Source organism: Lepidochelys kempii, chromosome 11 (genome assembly GCF_965140265.1).
Source record: "Lepidochelys kempii isolate rLepKem1 chromosome 11, rLepKem1.hap2, whole genome shotgun sequence".
In the NCBI taxonomy this organism is placed as follows: domain Eukaryota; kingdom Metazoa; phylum Chordata; order Testudines; family Cheloniidae; genus Lepidochelys; species Lepidochelys kempii.
Genome location: NC_133266.1, coordinates 55812645 through 55832981, shown reverse-complemented (window position 1 = coordinate 55832981; position 20337 = coordinate 55812645). Strand labels below are relative to the sequence as shown.

General features: G+C 40.9%; 1 protein-coding gene across 12 annotated transcripts in view; it reads left to right on the top strand.

The window, feature by feature from the left end:
- The window catches only part of DNAH7 (dynein axonemal heavy chain 7), a 270100-nt gene that overhangs the window by 216884 nt on the left and 32879 nt on the right, over positions 1–20337 (top strand). For all 12 annotated transcript variants that reach the window (XR_012154342.1, XM_073306229.1, XM_073306230.1 and 9 more), the window contains 4 exons: positions 1473–1606; positions 2136–2471; positions 12123–12249; positions 13679–13873. Coding sequence is in view for 11 of the 12 variants with exons in the window: in XM_073306229.1 (XP_073162330.1) it covers positions 1473–1606; positions 2136–2471; positions 12123–12249; positions 13679–13873 (792 nt within the window). In the remaining variant the exon portion in view is untranslated. The remainder of the gene's footprint in view (positions 1–1472; positions 1607–2135; positions 2472–12122; positions 12250–13678; positions 13874–20337) is intronic.

Here is a 20337-nt window from a genome sequence, read left to right as displayed (position 1 = left end):
CAATAGAACTCTTTTCGTATCCCAAGGACAAGTTTATCCTTTCTCAAAAATTAAAATAAACTAACGATACTGAAATCCATAATTTCAGTATTGTCTCTCAAAGATCAAAGGAGGTTTAATTTCACATTCTGATAGGTGAGTGTAACTGGAGATATATGGTACCTTACATGTGTATTGCACTGTAAGAAACCAAAGGAAATCTCTAAACACCATTACATAACTGATATCATAAGACCACCACGCTCATCAGTCTTCCAGTGGTTTGCAGATTCCTGTCATGATCTTGCCCTGTATGCTGCAAGAAATTATAAAAAACATATTTCTAGCCTCCTGCAGTCAGTATGCCCCTCTCCTGTGTTTCAATATCTTGTCTATTTGCCATCTGCTCAACCACTTGGATTTTGGAGCTTGGCATGCTCTCTATGGAACCTCAATTAGGCATATTCTATCAAGGCATGGTAGACAATGATAAGGATTTCTTTCTCAAGATAACCATATGGTAGGAAGTGGTATTATCATTCTGGTTAATGAAGGGCATAAATTGGATGTGAATGGGGCCATCAAGTGCATAGAGGTGAGTATAGTACAGGTATTCAAAACCTTGGATATAACTCCTCCCTAGCATATTATCACTCATTTTGTGAAAGGAGCAGTGATTTAATGGGTGGAGATATCACATACATCTTAAAATGAGATCTGCACTATGTGGTCTTCTAGTGACACTTTTTCAGAAGGTGACTGTCAACAGCCTCTCCTTTGTAGATGCAAAATTTGTTAGATTGTTGGAACCCTTACATTTCTATCCAAATTATGCATAGTTGAATCCCTCCTCCCTTCCTAGGGTTTCTGCTTTCCTCTGTGAAGCGGAGGGGAGGGGATGAAGAAGGGAAAATTCTGTCTTATCTGTGATTTTTTTTTTTTGAGAACACTCCCTCGGAGCATTATGTCCATAGTTTTTCTGGCTATTGCTTGCATGTTAAGTAATTTGGAAGAATAGCATGTTCTTCTAGGACATCCTTAAATTTCTTGTCCAGGCTGTATTGCAAATGATTTGAGTTGAATAGCACTTTTTAACCTTTTTTATAATTAGTATTTTTTCAACTTTGAAAGCTTATCACTCTGGAGAGTTCTTTTTTGAGGGGCAATTCTAAGCCCAGACTGAGTGCCAGAGTTTTTTGTCTGCTTCCATTTCCTATGGAACTGGGGAATGCCATATTGTGTTGGAGGGAGGAAAGAAAAAGAAAATTCACAGAGAAGATGGACCCTTTCTTTCTTACTGATCGTAATTATGGGACAAAAACTCCATAGCACAGAGGACTGTAGAACCTCAGCCTCAATTTTTCTGCCGTCCGAATCATCTGTTTTCAGCTTTGCTTGGTCTTTTGCAGACTTCCTGAGCATGGAAGAGGAACAATATTTTAATTTGATCTGTCCCTAATTGTGTTGTGCTTTGTAACACCTTTCATTTACAGGTAACCTTACTGAACTTCATGATAACTCCAGAAGGAATGCAAGATCAGCTTCTTGGAATTGTAGTAGCAAGAGAGAGACCAGATCTTGAAGAAGAAAAGCAAGCCCTAATCTTGCAAGGAGCTCAGAATAAAAGGTATCAAAAAACTTATTTTGCTGGGGACTCTACCCCTTGTCCTTCAACGCTGTTTTTGAATGTCCCCTTGGTTGCTTTGTTTTCTGAGGAGTCTTAACAAGTTTTGGGGAGAGCAGGAGCTGGGGGCAAAGGTTGCTACTTGTTCTCCTGCCTGATGTTTTTAGAAATGAATCTTCACTGTGGGCCATTTTTGGTCTGGCCTGTACTTGGTGGGTGTGAACGGATCCTTTTCCACATGAAGGCAGAGCATGAAGTATGCAAAGTTGGAGGAAGGCTGGCTACACTATACCTACTGTACACTGCATTCCCTTGGAGTCATTTTGCTTTGTAAGAAGAATAAGTGAGCCCTGTATGACCACAGGTATTTAGAAAATAGCTTAATTTTAAAAAAAAATTGTAAGAACAAAAATAGGTCTTTAATCCTCAGGTTACATATCTTGAATACACATTGCATGTGTTGTACACATTGTACACTTTAGTGGACAACACCTACACATTTTCTATATGAAAATTTTGTATTTTATTTTAGGCAACTAAAAGAAATAGAAGACAAGATTTTAGAAGTTCTCTCAGCTTCAGAAGGAAATATTTTAGAGGATGAAACTGCCATTAAGATATTGTCTTCTTCCAAAGTTCTGGCTAATGAGATTTCTGAGAAGCAAGCTATAGCCGAAGAGACAGAAAAAAAGATTGATACTACCCGGATGGGTTACCGTCCTATTGCTATTCATTCGTCAATCCTGTTTTTTTCAATTGCTGATCTAGCCAACATTGAGCCAATGTACCAGTATTCTCTTTCGTGGTTTATTAACCTTTTTGTCATGTCTATAGATAATTCAGAGAAATCGGAAGAGTTACAAACAAGGTAAGAAAGATAATTCTCCATTCTCACTTAATTAAAAAAAAAAGTACGGTAATTGGCTTTCATTGTTACTCAAGAAGGAGTCACAGACATTTCTCCAAAGTATATTGTATTTATAATTACTCTTGGAATATTGTTTGGTACTCTTGAATCAAGCAGAAGGGTCCATATATTCTTATCAACTTTCCTTGAGGACAAGTTCTTTACAGGTATAAATAGGGTACAATATGCTAGTAAGTGTTATTTTTTATATTATTTCTTATTTTATTTATTACTGTTTCTGGTCCTGTGTGGAACTAAAAAGATACATGCAAGACACACAGTAATTGGCCAGTCACTTCGCTTTCATGCTGTATCCCTTTTACCAGCTGTGTGTGTCTTGTCTTTTTTTAGATTTTAACCCAGTTTTGGATAAAACCTGTAGATGTCTGTAAAGTACCGTGCAAATTTGTGGCAATATGTAACTAATAATAATAGGTTTACTGCTCTGTTATACACCTGCAGTTACCAGTAGGGGGTTGCACACGTGCTTCCAGTGCATCACACCAGTGAAATCCACACATTGGGCTAGTCCCTCAGCTGCAGCCAAAATATACTCCTCACAGATAGTGGAGCTGCAGCTGCCCCAAGAGTAGCTCTGGAGAGGAATGGTGACTCACAGTTTTGCTTGCAGATAGCAAGTGAGCAGATAATTTACTTCATCACTTTTTGGGATGCAGCTTGCTCTCCCACTCATGCCTGGCAAACTTGCAGGGGGTCCTAAGCCATGTGCAAGCCTATGTTCTTATTAGGCTAGTCAAAACTCTAGCCCTCTATGTCAAATTACATATGGCCAAAATGTTAAGAATATTTTTAAGATGGTAATTCATCAGTGTCTGCTCTTTCACATCAACAGATAAATTCTCATTCCATGGCCCATTTGTTCTTGAAGAAAGCAATTTCCTGCATTCTTTGAAGTGACCTGTGATCTACTCTATCTTGCTGCTTAATAGCTTTTGATGATGCTTATATCTTACAGTGGAAAAGTCCGTTTTAATTATTTCAGTTCATTCAGTTGCTCATTTTCCATCATTTCCTTCAACTTTAGGCATGTTGCATCAGATCAATTTATACTGTTGTGGCACGGTTTACCATGGGGTGTTGTTACATTGTGTTCCAAGTTCTTTTTTCGTAGTGTGCAAGCAAGTTTTAATTCATGAGAAGATGTGCAATTCTAGTTAGTTTTGGGGGTATGCAAAGTTTGGTGTAGAGGCAACTTCAGGAGAAAGGGACCTGTGAGAGCATCAGGAAAGTTTTTTGTTTAACTTAGGCTATGATTAGAGTCCATTCCTGAGGCAAAATTGCTCCCTAGGAATTGGCCATTGGTGTTGAGCTGAGATTCCTGGAAAGACAGATTGCCCTGAATGCTGTTTGATCATCTAATTTAAGGACTTCTTTATATGTGTAAATAAAGCCAGTGACACTTAGAGTATACCCAGCTTCTGTGTCATCCACTTAGAAGCCAACCTGCAATACTCCACAGATCGGTGTCAAAAGAAGGGACTGTACATTTATGTTTGGTAATCATTGTAGTGTGGATCAGTAGTTTTCTCATTTACTACAATTAGAATGAAAATCAGTTGTTTAGTAAACACTAATTCAACACTGTGAAGCCTGAAAAATAAGATGAATAAATTCCAACGCCCGAAGGGACCACTGTGATAATCTATTCTGACCTCTTGTATAGCACAGGCCATAGACTCCTCCCAAATAGTTCTCTTTGAGTAAGAGCATGTCACAGTTTTAGGGTAACTGCAACTGTATTCCTCCCTTCATAGTCCACACCAGGAGTTCCCACCAAGTCTCACGTCTCTAGCCATAACCTTTGTCCCACTCCCTTCTTTTAAGGTTGCTTAACTCTCTGCCTTACACGGTCATATCCCCAGCAAGCCAGTCTGCAAAAAGGCCAGCACCTGTACTTTTCTTTCTCTCCAAGGGCTATGAACAACATATTGACATTAATTAAAAGTTACCACACAGCTCTTTCTAACCAAGCACATATATTCTAAAAGTAAAAGCATGACAGAGAAAACATATGAAAAACAGATTTAAACACACATAAACGTACTAGGAGTTGTCCATTAGTCTTATGTGGCTCTAATAGGCCAAAGTCTTTCGAAACCTTCTGCAGGGGTTGTGGCCTTCATTGGACAGAAAGTCTTGTCTGTTTGCTGGCTCAGAAAGAAGGCCATGACTCAGTTCAAACTCATCCTTTTACTCCAAAACAAATACATGCAAACCAGCCCCAGGGATGGAATGTCTCTGGAGTTGTTTCGTCTTAGTGACTTGCATTAATCACCCACCGCATACTGTTTTTTAGTTCCTGTGGGAACTGCGGTAACCCTTCTCCATGAAATACAATACAATCATACATAAACGGTTCATAAACATAATACAATGTGGTGTGACAAAGTTCTTCTTCTACCTTGGTAGGTCTTGCACTTATTGGCAGATTTGCTCGCCTTGGAGCTTCACAGCAGCCCTCAGCTTGGCCGTTTTTCTGAATTCACAGTCCAGGTCGACTCCTCCTGTGTCTGACTAGGAGTTGGGAGGTTTGGGGGGAACCTGGGCCCGCCCTCTACTCCAGGTTCCAGCCCAGGGCCCTGTGGAATGCAGCTGTCTAGAGTGCCTCCTGGAACAGCTGTGTGACAGCTACAACTCCCTGGGCTACTTCCCCATGGCCTCCTCCCAACACCTTCTTTATTCTCACCATAGGACCTTCCTCGTGGTGTCTGATAATGCTTGTACTTCTCAGTTCTCCAACAGTCCGTGTTCTCACTCTCAGCTCCGAGTGCCTCTTGCTCCCAGCTCTTCAGACGCACACCACAAACTGAAGTGAGCTCCTTTTTAAACCCAGGTGCCCCGATTAGCCTGCCTTAATTGATTCTAACAGCTTCTTGGTTGGCTGCAGGTGTTCTAATCAGCCTGTCTGTCTTAATTGTCTTCAGAAGGTTCCTGATTGTTCTGGAACCTTTCCTGTTACCTTACCCAGGGAAAAGGGACCTACTTAACCTGGGGCTAATATATCTGCCTTCTATTACTCTCCTGTAGCCATCTGGCCCGACCCTATCACAATAGTCACCAAAGATATTGCATATAGTTGCAATCTGTCACAGATATTTTTAAGAAAAAAATCCAATCTTGATTTAAAAGTTGCAAGTGATGGAGAATCTGTCATGACTTAGTAAATTGTTCCAATGGCTAATTACCCTCCCTGTTAATAATTACACCTATTTCCAGTCTGAATTGGTCTAGCATCAAATTCCAGCCATTGCATCTTACTGTACCTTGGTCTGCTAAATTGAAGAGCCTATTATCAAATATCTGTTCGCCATGTAGGTATGTACAGAGTGGCATCAACACACCTCTTAATCGTCTCTTTGTTAAAATAAATAGATTGAGCTCCTTGATTCTACCAGTATGGAGCATGTTTTCTAATCCTTTAGTCATTCTTGTGGCTCTCTGAACAAGCTCCAATTTATCAACATCCTTCTCTAATTGTGGACACAGTATTCAAACAGCTGTCACACCAATGCCAAATACAGACATGCCTCTTTACTCATACTTGAGATTCCCCTGTTTATGCAACCAAAGATTGCATTAGCCATTTGGGCTACAGTGTCATATGAAGAGCTTATGTTCAGTTGATTATCCAACATGACCTCCAAATCTTCATCACTGCTTCCCAGGATAGAGCCCCCCATTTTGTAGGTCTGACCTACATTCTTTGATCCTAGTGTATACATTTATATTTTAGCCATATTGAAATGCATATTGTTTGTGTGTGCCCTTCTTTCTAAGCAATCCAGATTGCTCTATATCAATGACCTGTCCTCTTCATTATTTATCACTCCTCCAAACTTTAGGTCATCTGCAAACTTTATAAGTGATGATTCTATGGGTTCTCCCAGGGCATTGATTAAAAAAATGTGAAATACAAGGTCCCCACTAGAAATCCGTGAACTAGATGATGATTCCCCATTTACAATTACATTTTGAGACCTTTTAGTTAGCCAGATTTTAATCCATTTAATATGTTGTTGATTTTATATTGTACTAGTTTTTTAATCAAAATGTCATGCAGTACTAAGTTAAACCCATTACAGAAGTATAAGATTATTACATCAATACTGTTAGCTTTATCAACCAAACATGTAAACCCCACCACCACCCCAAAAAATAAGTTAGTTTGACAGGATCTATTTTCCTTAAACCCATGTTGATTGGCATCAATTATATTACCTTCCTTTATTCACCAAGTCCCATAACAGCTAAATGAACTATACAACTTTCTATAGAAACAAATTAGCAGATACCCTTTCCGCCTTTAATGAATTTTTAGATTCTAGCAAATGAAGTTCTCCCAACTGTTCATAACTCTATATACTCTCTTCTCTTCAATATGCAATCACAGTTGATTCCATCCAGTAGCCACGCCTTTATATGCACTCACTAGTGACTACACTTAACCTCCTTCTCTAGCTTTTAATCAGTTCTATACTTCTTTATTTCCTAATAGGTCTGGTGAGTATAGCCATGGGGAGTATAGCAGAAGTGGGGGTGTGGGGCAAGCAAGAATAATGGGCCAAATTTGAGTAGCGTTGTGATCCTGTGTTCCAGGTCATGAAGCCACTCACTTATATTTGGCCCGGCTGCCCCTCTATCATGCCAGCAGGGAAGGGACTCTGTCATTGTGCCACCCAGTTCCAGTCAGGAGCCAAGGGGGAAGGGTGTTGTCCTTTTTAATCAGTTCTTCTAGGAGGTCCTCACTGCTTACCAGTACTACATCTAAAATAGCATCACCTCTAGTTGGTTTGGTGACTATTTGGGGAAGAAATCTGTAGGCTATCACACCTAGGAATATCTGGGCCCTACCATTATTAGTAGCACTTGTTGTCCAATAAATATCTGGGAAAATACCCCATAATAACACAAAAAGAAAAGGAGGACTTGTGGCACCTTAGAGACTAACCAATTTATTTGAGCATGAGCTTTCGTGAGCTACAGCTCACTTCATCAGATGTTTACCGTGGAAACTGCAGCAGACTTTATATACACACAGAAATCATGAAACAATACCTCCTCCCACCCCACTGTCCTGCTGGTAATAGCTTATCTAAAGTGATCAACAGGTGGGCCATTTCCAGCACAAATCCAGGTTTTCTCACCCTCCACCCCCCCACACAAATTCACTCTCCTGCTGGTGCTAGCCCATCCAAAGTGACAACTCTTTACATAATCAAGTCGGGCTATTTCCTGCATAGATCAAGGTTTTCTCACATCCCCCCCACCCCCATACACACACAAACTCACTCTCCTGCTGGTAATAGCTCATCTAAACTGACCATTCTCCAGGTTTAAATCCAAGTTAAACCAGAACATCTGGGGGGGGGGTAGGAAAAAACAAGAGGAAACAGGCTACCTTGCATAATGACTTAGCCACTCCCAGTCTCTATTTAAGCCTAAATTAATAGTATCCAATCTGCAAATGAATTCCAATTCAGCAGTTTCTCGCTGGAGTCTGGATTTGAAGTTTTTTTGTTTTAAGATAGCGACCTTCATGTCTGTGATTGCGTGACCAGAGAGATTGAAGTGTTCTCCGACTGGTTTATGAATGTTATAATTCTTGACATCTGATTTGTGTCCATTTATTCTTTTACGTAGAGACTGTCCAGTTTGACCAATGTACATGGCAGAGGGGCATTGCTGGCACATGATGGCATAGATCACATTGGTGGATGTGCAGGTGAACGAGCCTCTGATAGTGTGGCTGATGTTATTAGGCCCTGTGATGGTGTCCCCTGAATAGATATGTGGGCACAATTGGCAACGGGCTTTGTTGCAAGGATAAGTTCCTGGGTTAGTGGTTCTGTTGTGTGGTATGTGGTTGTTGGTGAGTATTTGCTTCAGGTTGCGGGGCTGTCTGTAGGCAAGGACTGGCCTGTCTCCCAAGACTTGTGAGAGTGTTGGGTCATCCTTTAGGATAGGTTGTAGATCCTTAATAATGCGTTGGAGGGGTTTTAGTTGGGGGCTGAAGGTGACGGCTAGTGGTGTTCTGTTATTTTCTTTGTTAGGCCTGTCCTGTAGTAGGTAACTTCTGGGAACTCTTCTGGCTCTATCAATCTGTTTCTTTACTTCTGCAGGTGGGTATTGTAGTTGTAAGAAAGCTTGACAGAGATCTTGTAGGTGTTTGTCTCTGTCTGAGGGGTTGGAGCAAATGCGGTTGTATCGCAGAGCTTGGCTGTAGACGATGGATCGTGTGGTGTGGTCAGGGTGAAAGCTGGAGGCATGCAGGTAGGAATAGCGGTCAGTAGGTTTACGGTATAGGGTGGTGTTTATGTGGCCATTGTTTATTAGCACTGTAGTGTCCAGGAAGTGGATCTCTTGTGTGGACTGGACCAGGCTGAGGTTGGTGGTGGGATGGAAATTGTTGAAATCATGGTGGAATTCCTCAAGGGCTTCTTTTCCATGGGTCCAGATGATGAAGATGTCATCAATATAGCGCAAGTAGAGTAGGGGCTTTAGGGGACGAGAGCTGAGGAAGCGTTGTTCTAAATCAGCCATAAAAATGTTGGCATACTGTGGGGCCATGCGGGTACCCATAGCAGTGCCGCTGATCTGAAGGTATACATTGTCCCCAAATGTGAAATAGTTATGGGTAAGGACAAAGTCACAAAGTTCAGCCACCAGGTTAGCCGTGACATTATCGGGGATAGTGTTCTTGACGGCTTGTAGTCCATCTTTGTGTGGAATGTTGGTGTAGAGGGCTTCTACATCCATAGTAGCCAGGATGGTGTTATCAGGAAGATCACCGATGGATTGAAGTTTCCTCAGGAAGTCAGTGGTGTCTCGAAGGTAGCTGGGAGTGCTGGTAGCGTAGGGCCTGAGGAGGGAGTCTACATAGCCAGACAATCCTGCTGTCAGGGTGCCAATGCCTGAGATGATGGGGCGCCCAGGATTTCCAGGTTTATGGTTATGAATTATAACATTCATAAACCAGTCGGAGAACACTTCAATCTCTCTGGTCACGCAATCACAGACATGAAGGTCGCTATCTTAAAACAAAAAAACTTCAAATCCAGACTCCAGCGAGAAACTGCTGAATTGGAATTCATTTGCAGATTGGATACTATTAATTTAGGCTTAAATAGAGACTGGGAGTGGCTAAGTCATTATGCAAGGTAGCCTGTTTCCTCTTGTTTTTTCCTACCCCCCCCCCCCAGATGTTCTGGTTTAACTTGGATTTAAACCTGGAGAATGGTCAGTTTAGATGAGCTATTACCAGCAGGAGAGTGAGTTTGTGTGTGTATGGGGGTGGGGGGGATGTGAGAAAACCTTGATCTATGCAGGAAATAGCCCGACTTGATTATGTAAAGAGTTGTCACTTTGGATGGGCTAGCACCAGCAGGAGAGTGAATTTGTGTGGGGGGGTGGAGGGTGAGAAAACCTGGATTTGTGCTGGAAATGGCCCACCTGTTGATCACTTTAGATAAGCTATTACCAGCAGGACAGTGGGGTGGGAGGAGGTATTGTTTCATGATTTCTGTGTGTATATAAAGTCTGCTGCAGTTTCCACGGTAAACATCTGATGAAGTGAGCTGTAGCTCACGAAAGCTCATGCTCAAATAAATTGGTTAGTCTCTAAGGTGCCACAAGTCCTCCTTTTCTTTTTGCGAATACAGACTAACACGGCTGTTCCTCTGAAACCTGTCATAATAACACACAGTCCCATTAATATTTATTTCATTAAAATATTAAAGAGGTCTCTCTCTATATCCAAATCAGATCCTGCTTTCTTCGTCCAGCAGTCTACCCTCACAGTTCTCTGGGCCAGCATGTGTCTGCATGTCTTCAGCTTCCTCTTGCCTTTCCTCCATCATCTGCTCAAATCCCTTTTTGAAACATAGCCATAATTTCTATCTGCATCTCCAAACCTGGGATCTTCTTTTCCTTCAGGTCTATCAGGCATCCGTTCATGCAAAAGCAGCACCTTTCAGGTACCCTCTCCAGAGCAATGTACATTCTGCAGCTTCCACATCCAGTTATCTTCATTGTCACTTCCATTCTTCTGGTCACTACCATTGCTGCATCTGTAGCTGTCATAGCCTTTCTTCCTAAGCTTCTGTCAAGAAGGAAAGAAAAAACAACCCCTACCCCCCAAAAGCGTGTGTGTGTGTGCACATCCTTCCCCAAACTCCTCTATTTGCTTGCTCCTGTGCCGCTGGCTGCTGTTTCGCTGCCTTATAGGCCTACTGATTAGGGAAATCCGCCCTCTAATCAAGGTTCAGTTGTAATCAAACAGTCTGCTTCTGTCACAACACACTGACCTATCCCAGATTTTGAAAACTGAAAACAAACCAGCAAACAAAAAAACAAACAAACACACTCAAGAACTCACTCGCCATCCTTAAAAAACAGGGGCTTGTCTCCCTTCTCCTCTAAAAGATCTTCATTCAAACTCCACTGTTTTCAGCTCTGGACCTGCGCTGACTCTTGTGCTGCTGTTCTGTGATAAGATTATTATTGTTATAATCCTTTTCTAATGTAAACAAGATAACATTTTATTAAAATTTCACATTTTGCCCTTTGGCACTGTCTTTACTTCAAAGCTTCATGCGTAGAATCAATTTCAGTTGAACTGCTGCTGTATTATTTACTGCCAGGAAATTAATACCTGATATTTAAATAAGTCAGGATTGAAAGGTACATTTAGTATTTGATATGGACATTTCTTTCCTATGTGAGTGGAGGGGAGCAAAAACAGATGGAAACCAAGGATGCAGAAAGAGCAGCAGCTCTCCAGCATGCTTCTCCTCTAATCCTGATTCGATCCAGTGTTCCTCCATTGCCCAGTCTACACTACACAAATAGGGTCTGAAATTTCTTCCTGGTCAGCAGGCAGAGATCATGGTGCCACATCTCCAGAAGATGCTCTCCTGACAAGGGAAAGTGGTCTTAGAGAGAAATGCAAGGAATTGGGCCTCTTTACAAATATCTCTGACCTCCACTGGTATCTGGAGGGTAGGAGGATCATACATCCTGCTTGTTCCACCTAGTGAGGCCAACCTCTACCCTGACAGAAAAATGTGAAGGAATTCTGGAAGCTCAAATACTACATTTGTTGGCCCTTTCATGATTGTTTTGATAACAGATGGCTTTCTGGCTTTGATTTTTTTAAAGGAAGTAATTGGTAATACAGCACAGTTTTCTTATGACATTGTACTAGGAGGAATACACTGTAACACTGGAAAATTCTTTCATGCAACCACTGAAGATAGTCTATTTTGTCTGTGCTTTATAAAATTCATTAATATAAATAGAAAATTATTGCTGCTTTTTTCAACAGGAAGGTTCAGCTCGCCCCTCCCCCCGCAGCCTGCAAAAAAACAAACAAACTATGTCAATAGTAAAATGTAATTCTGTTGAAATGTTTTTGCATTGTTTTCCTCACAAATTGGTGTACACATTTAATGAGGATCCTTGATTGTTTTTGAGTAATTGACCAGAAAGTTTATTAGAATAACAGAGGTCTAAGCGAGCTGTAATATGGTTGCTTAAGTGTATGGGCTTTAAAGTGATACGAATTTAAGTTCTCTCTTTCTCTGACACTTGCAGGCTGAAGATTCTCAAGGATCATTTTACTTATTCACTCTATGTTAATATCTGTCGCTCACTCTTTGAAAAGGACAAGCTGCTCTTCTCTTTTTGTCTAAATGTAAATCTCCTGCAGCATGAAAAATTGGTCAGTATTTTAAAGTTATTTGCTATTTTGTATGGTATATATTAAATGACATACCAATATACCAAAAAAGGAACATATAACATGTAACTTAAAAAGCCATAATTGGGTGTGTTTTGCTTTTACATGTTTTAGTGAGCAATTAGAGAGTAATAGAATAAACTATAAAGTGATGTAGCAAACATAAATATGATAGCCATTTTTCAAATCTTATTTAAAATAAAACCCAGCCTATCATATTGCAAATATTTTGCAACATTGTTATTTATCTATTGACTTTTTTATCAGATAGTTGTCAATACTTGTATTAGTGATAAAGCTTTTATCCGTTTAGAAAAGATGAAATTGACTAGTTTAGAATATGAATTTTAGGAGCATTTCAAAACTGAAGTTTCACTTCTTATTAATTGTTACGATGGAGGAGGGAAAAGTGCCTATTTTATTCATTTATGATGCCAAATATGTTTACTTTAATACAGATTACACATATATTTCTCAGAATCAAACCCTTTTGACACAATTGTGTCTTTTAAGGCTGATAAGTTGTACCTGGTCATTTTGCAGAATAATGTTTTAAACTGATAGGGAAAAGGAGCCCTTTTAATTTATATCTCCTGGGGAACAGTATTAATTTAACATTAAGAAAATATATTAGAATGTAAATTCTTTGGGACAGGGCCTGTCTCTCCTTGTGTGTTCAGAAAGCACCTAGCACATTTTGAATACTACTGGAATCTATGTTTTAAATAATGAATACAGTGAAGTGAAATGTACTTGATTTTAAAACTAGGAGAAGTGGTGGCAGTTTTTGTTGAGCAGAAAGCTGGAAAGCTACTAAATCAGACAGTCTTTTAAAATTCCTTTCAGGGACCTTGGTTTACAAGTTCTAGCCCTCAAACAAATTTGGAACTGGGTAAAATGTTGGTGAGTGGATGGGGCTTGTTGGAGACTAATATTTGGTTTTCATTTTCAGACCTGAAATTTGGTCCAAAGAGTCTGAAACACATTAGCTTCCATTCATAGCTCTTGCTACTTTTTGATTCCCAGAAAGTATCAAAGTTATCACAAACATGTGTGTCTAACAAAGGTGGTTTGTCAAAAAATCCAGCTACACTATCCATTTGTCAGCTCAAGAAAGAACTAGTCAAAATAAGGTTCAGGGTTGGTTCACATCTGCTGTAAACCAAGTTCAGTTAAAATTTCAATTATACAGTATTCAGCTCCAGACGATGAGATTTTTAATTAAATTGAAGTCAAATACTTAATCTTTTGGAGGTGTACCTCCAAAAGTACTGCTATGAAAGCTTTACCCACTTTTAGTGCAGAAATTCAGAGAAGTATATCAATTATCTACTTCATGTGCTGACATGGTATTTGTCCACTCATTAGGTTTCACTGTTGAGCTGTCTCATAGTGCTCTCTTTTACTGCAGATTAATGAAAATGAGTGGAAGTTTTTACTAACTGGTGGCATAGGCCTGGACAATCCCTTCTCTAATCCCTGCACCTGGCTTCCTCAGAAAGCGTGGGATGAAATTTGTCGACTAGATGATTTGCCAGGCTTCAGAAACATTCGTAAGGATTTTATGCGACTGAAGGATGGATGGAAATCAGTGTATGATAGTTTGGTATGTTAACAGAAACAACTGAAGTCTGTTTCATTACTGATTTTCTGTTTCTCTAGGTTAACTGATCACATTAAAATATTAATTCAGAAAAACAGAAAATTATATAATTTTGCACTGTTACATTCTTGTAGTAAATATTAAGGCAAATGGTATGAAGGAGTACAGTACTTCCAGTTTGTCAGCTAACTTCTGTGTAGTGAGTCACAGTTTGGATTGAATTTTTAAACAAATTCAAATAAAAATTATTTAAATGATTACGGGTGCGGGGAAAGTCTGCTAATCTTAAAAAAACCAAAATGTACATTGAATTGTTCACCATGTTTAGTTACTGGTGCAAAAATATACTGCTTTACCACTTACACCACTCTGAGCATGTTACACCCAACTTGTAGTTTATGCAACCACTGACATCAGTGCTGAATTTGGCTAAGAGACTTACAAAAGTTGCACCTGTTTATACTAGGCTAAATTGTCCCCATTTTTATTTTATGCCACCACTATAATGGTGGAAAATATCACCAACATTCAGTCATCAAAAAGATGGCACAGGAACTTCAGGAAACCCATCTAGAAAGGGTTGACTATATATGTGTTTTAGACATTGGAAATTTCCATCATTTAGGAAATTATGGATTAACTGCCTGATTCACCAATAGGTAGGAAATTATGAAAAGAGTTAGGAAAAATCTGAATGGATTTTTAATTTGTAAACCTTGGATTAATCTGGTCAGGTATGCGCAATGAGAAAAATTACAGAAAATAATCCATGGCCCAGTTCTGCACCCCTTTCATTGGCCCAAATTGTGAGCAGCTCTTGTGCTGCACACAGCAATGGAAGGCAGACAAAAAAGTTCACTCTTCATTGAAAGGGTAGTTCAGAATGGCACTCCCGAAGCACAGGAATTGCTGGTTCCTGTTTCTTATCTGGGAAGAAGCCACCTGGAAAAAGGGGGGGGTCAGAAAAGAGGGTGATTAAGAGACTACCCCCAATAACAAGCAGCAGCGCTGCACGAGATTGTGTGAGGCTCTGCCCCTCCGCCTATGCAAGGCTGTGGCTTAAAAGCCAAAATCTAGTTTATTGAATGGTACTTATATACTCAACGCAGGCTACCTGAAGTAAATAAAGACTTCTGTGAATAAATGCTAGTTATTAAGGATTGCAGAATCAGGATATCAGTTTACTGATACAGGGCCTGATAAATGTTAGCATTTTAGTCAATAGCAGAACTTCTATTGACTTCAGTGAGGGCAGGATGGGGCACATAGTTAATATTTTGTCTCACTGTACTAAAATGGGAAAGTTGTACTGCCATTCAGTGAGGTAATGACAAAAGTTTATCCTTCACATATCTTGCTTTAGTAATGTTATATTTATCATCATAGAGCGGAATTTTTAGATATTCTAGTAATTGAACCTTAGGGAAATGGGATAAGAGTACCCATGAGAGATAAAAGATTCTTTTATCAGGATTGCTGTATCCTGTTTCTTACTTAAGTAGTTTATACCACAATAAAATTGTTGTGTTAAAATGTCACATTATAACGTAAATTACTTTAATCTGAGTGGAAGTGGTTTTGTTTGAGAGCATAACAGTTGCTGTATTGTCATTAAGCATTCTGAGAGCTACTCTGCCATGAGCAGCCATTAAGTGAAAGTACTTTTGGGTAATGATTTTGGCACATATTTGGGGTCTATTTTCCCCTCAACATCTGAGTGCTATGCTCACATAATAGTGATTTGTTTTTAAATGGGGTTTACCCAAATTACTTATGCTTTGATGCAAGAATATATTTTTTCCACAGTAAAAATCTACATATCCATCATTTGGCTAAACAGTCATCTACATTTATAAAATCTACATAGTCATCTACATTTATCTATTTAATTGACATCTGTGCTAGAATTATAGAATGTATCTTAAATTGATTCTATATATACTGTGACTAAGGATTAGATATATAATTCTAACTGATTTGGCTATAACTATGTGCAGTGTTATAGGCGTGTTGATCCCAGCATGTTACAGAGACAAGGTGGGTGAGATAAAATCTTTTATTAGACCAACTTCTGTTGTCACAGAGATAAGCTTTTGAGCTTACACAGACCTGAACAAGAGCTCTGTGTAAGCTCGAAAGCTTGTCTCTCTCACCAACAGAAGTCAGTCCAGTAAAAGATAGACAAGGTAATATAACTTTCTTTACAGTACTGAAATGGGAGGGCAACTTCTGTTTAGTCTCCCATTGATGCCTGGGGATCTAGATATAAACTAATTGGTGTGAATGGTTGTTTTCTTAATAGGTTCCCTAGCATGACGGTGGGAGAAGAAACCTCATGTTCCATTGTAATATTCATTGTGTTTAGAGTGAGATTGTTTTTAAATCCCATTCCTCAAAATAATTAAAAACTACTCAATATAATATACATGTTAAAGGACTACCACCTGATCACTGAAGGAAATGTTCTACGTAGATATTCAAATATATTGGACTGTTTCTGTATTCCCTTTGCTATGATAAATGTAACAGCTGCTGATACAAGATTCAAACACACAAAGAAATCCATTTAATGTGGTAGAATATTCTTAATGAAGCTAGACATACATTTGTCATGTTTCAGTTTGCATAATACTTGCCAGCTGAGAGAGTCTATCTATACCAAAGTTAGGGAGTTTGGGAGACGACAAGATAATGCTGATGAAAATAATGGTAAAAGGTTGGGTTCAGAGCCTATTTTTTAAATGTGTGACAAATTTACAGCATGATGGTTAGTAGGTTTCATGTGTAATTCATGAGTTTTCAGTAGGGTTGCCAACTTTCTATTCGCAGGAAACCAAGCACTCTTGCCCTGCCCTGCCCCTTCTCTGAGGCCACACCCCCATTCACTCTATTGCCCACCCTCACACACACATTTTCACCAGGCTGGGGCAGGGGGTTGCGGTGCGAGAGGGCTTGAGGGCTCCAGCTGTGGGCTCTGAGGTGGGGCCAGAGATGTGGGGCTTGGGGTGCAGAAGGCTGGGGCAAGGGTGTGAGAGGGGGTGAGGGTTCTGAATGGGGGTATGGTCTATGGAGTGGGGCCAGAGTTGAGGGGGAATGGGGTACAGGAGAGGGCTCCAGGCTGGGGCAGGGAGTTGGGGTGTGGGAAGGGCTCCAGGCTGAGGGAGGAGGTTGGGAGGGAGTACAGGCTCTGGGCTGGGGGCGGGCTCAGAGGTGGGGCCAGAAATGAGAGATTCAAGGTGCAGGAGGGGGATCTGGGCTGGGGCAGGGGGTTGGGATGTGTGTGGGGGGGTGGGGCACAGGCTCTGGGGTGGGGCCAGAAATGAGGGGTTCAGGAGAGGGTTCTGGACTGGGGAAGGGAGTTGGGGTGTGGGAGGGGGTGAGGGCTCCAGCAACACTTACCTCAGGTGGCTCTTGGGAAGCAGCAACATCTCCTTTCAGCTCCTAGGTGGAGGTGCGACCATGTGGCTCTATGCATTGCCCGCACCTGCAGGTGCCGTCCCCTCAGCTCCCATTGGTTGCAGTTCCTGGCCAATGAGAGCTGCTGAGCTGGCTCTGGGGCGCAGGAACAGTGTGCTGAACCCCCATGGCCATCCCTCTGCCTAGGAGCAGGGAGTTGCGTAGAGCCCGTAGGGAGCCTGCCTGCACCACCAACCGAACTTTTATCAGCCCCGTCAGCAGTGCTGACCGGAGCTGCCAGGGTTCCTTTTCAACCGGGCATTCTGGTCGAAAACTGGACACCTGGCAATCCTAGTTATCAGCAAAATCATACTGTTTGTAGTGACTAAAGTTAGGGGTATATTTGTGCTGAACGAAGTTCAAAGTGTTTATTCAAACTGATATTTAATAATTTACCTTCCAAAGTTCTCTTGTATTTGCAGTCTTTCTTCTACTGTATTTGCATGTTTTCTTGTTAACAGTATTGATAATGTCGCTATCTGTTTATTTTAAAATGAAGAACAAATGTTTGCAAAATGAATCAGAATCGATTGCAAAATCTGTAACAGTTAAAAATCAGAGTTTTTGCCTTAGTTGTATATTGGAAAAGTCTCATCTACTGGAAAGTAAGCAAACCAAATACAGGAGAAGCAAAATAAGTCATCGGACTTTAGGACACAGTTACAAAAATCTGTGGCAACCAGGTTGAGGGAGAGATGAGGAAAGATGATTGAACTCCAAGTAACCATAAGTCTAATAACACTGGAGGTTAATATGGAGGTTTTTTAAAAAAAAACAAAACCAAAAACTAACTGATACCAGGCATAGGAGATAGTGACTGTCTTAGCTCCAATCCAGCACAGACGTAAGCACATATGTTAATAGTCTCATTGAAGTCACATGTATAATGGTATGTAATCTTTTGCAGCAGTGAGCCTTAGGTTGCAATATTTTATTATAAATCAGGGACCATTTCTCTACTGTTGCAAATTGGTGAAGCATCATTGAGATGGAGCTCAATGGAGCTGTACCAGTTTACACCAGCAGAGAATTTGGACCCAGGTTTGACATATTCTGTATTCGTTAGTACACAATAAGGGTGCTAGGCCATTCAGTGTATTAAATCGTTTCCTGTTTTCTCCATAAAATCCACTTTGTCACTTTGGTTCTAGTAAACATTTGCAAAGTGTATTTTAAAATGAATTGTATTTCTGTCAAGGAATGTTTTAACATTTCCTTTGGGTTTATCAGGAAGAGATTAAGGCTCCAATTGAGCAAAATACTTACAATGATTTGAAAATCCCACTTTGGGTGCCCCAGGAGCACAAATCCCATGGAAAGCCACTGGGACCTGTGAACTTAACTCACTTAGGAAAATCCCATTATTTGAGCACATGCTTAAGGTTTTCGTGAATCAGATCCTAGTACTTTAACAACATGAATGCAGCTGTGTTTCATTTCATTACCTATAGTCTCTGTAGTGAGGGGGATCAAGGAAGTTTTAGCATCTTTATTTTATATAGGCACTTTAGGCTAGATTCACAAGAGGGACATAGGAACTTACTTGCAACTTTAGGTGCCTAAGACCAACATTTAGGCATTCATAAAACCACTACTCAGCTGACACCTTCTAATGCAGGCTCCTAAGTTTCCACTGATAAAGTCTCCATGGTGCCTATGTTTCTGTTGTGTGACACGGCTGCCTACATCCCAGCATCACCGAGCAGCTCAGCACCTGTCTTCTGCCAAAGTCCAAGAGGATGCACAAACTAGACATTCCCCTGTATGTCTCACCTGTGAGACCTTGTCCATTAGGTGTGCATGGAGCTGATGAAAGCAGGGACTGGAACCTGGATTGCTCAGGTGACTAACCACTAACCATTAGCTTCCATACATAGCTCTTGCTACTTTTTGATTCCCAGAAAGTATCAAAGTTATCACAAACATGTGTGTCTAACAAAGGTGGTTTGTCAAAAAATCCAGCTACTGTATCCATTTGTCAGCTCAAGAAAGAACTAGTCAAAATAAGGTTCAAGGTTGGTTCACATCTGCTGTAAACCAGGTTCAGTAATACCCCATAGCTGCCTGGCTAGAGCATTCACCTGGGAGGTAGGAGACCTGAATTCAAGTCCCTGCTCCTCATCAGGCCAAGGGGGGATTTGAATATGAGGGAGAGTGATGGTTCTCAGGGTACCGAAGACTGAGATTCACCTTGTTACCCTCTGCTACCAATGTGCGGTAATCTTGGCTGTGCTTAGCTGGTGTTATCTTCCTAACACTGGCAGCCTTCTAGCCAATCAAGCACCCTCCTCTGAGGTATGCTTGCCCTTAGTTTGCCTTGCAGATTAACAATAGTTATGCCCTCGTCTCCAAATCCCTTTGAAGTGTTTCTCTCTGATATCCAGCCCCTATGTGAGGGGGGCCACTCATGAGCGCCTCCTGTTGGTTGGGTACAAATCTGCACACTCTCTCTATGCTCACGGTGCCCCCCATTGCTGTTGCCCTCATCAGGTGGGGTCTTCAGTTGCTCAGCCCTCCATCTAAGTCACATGTAGTCTAAACTGCCGAAAACCTTGCAGGGTAACAAAGGTCCAACCATGGCCCTGCGTCTGGGCTCAGTTCTCAGTCCCTTCTGGGCTAGCTTTAAGTCTCTCCCTGCCCTGTTATAAAATGGTGCCTCCAGGGCTTTTTCCCTGGAAACTTTTTGTTACCACCCAGAAGAGGAGTGAAGTTAAGAAGTGATCTAGGTAGAGAACTGGGAAACCACAAAATATGAAGTTCAACAAATGGTTGACCTTCTTCAGGGTCTTTAGCCCTGTCCCTGTTTAAACTTCCAGCCCCTTTTTTGGGCTTCCAAACTAAACTTGTCCACTACTTGGGGCTTTATGCCACTTCCCCAGCAGTTGGTGGGGGAACCTGGGCCTGCCCACTACTCTGGCTCCCAACCCAGGGATCCTACAAATAGCAGCCACATTGCTGCTTTCTTTAATAGCTGCTCTTGCTGCATTCCCTAGGCTGCTTTCCACTCTGTC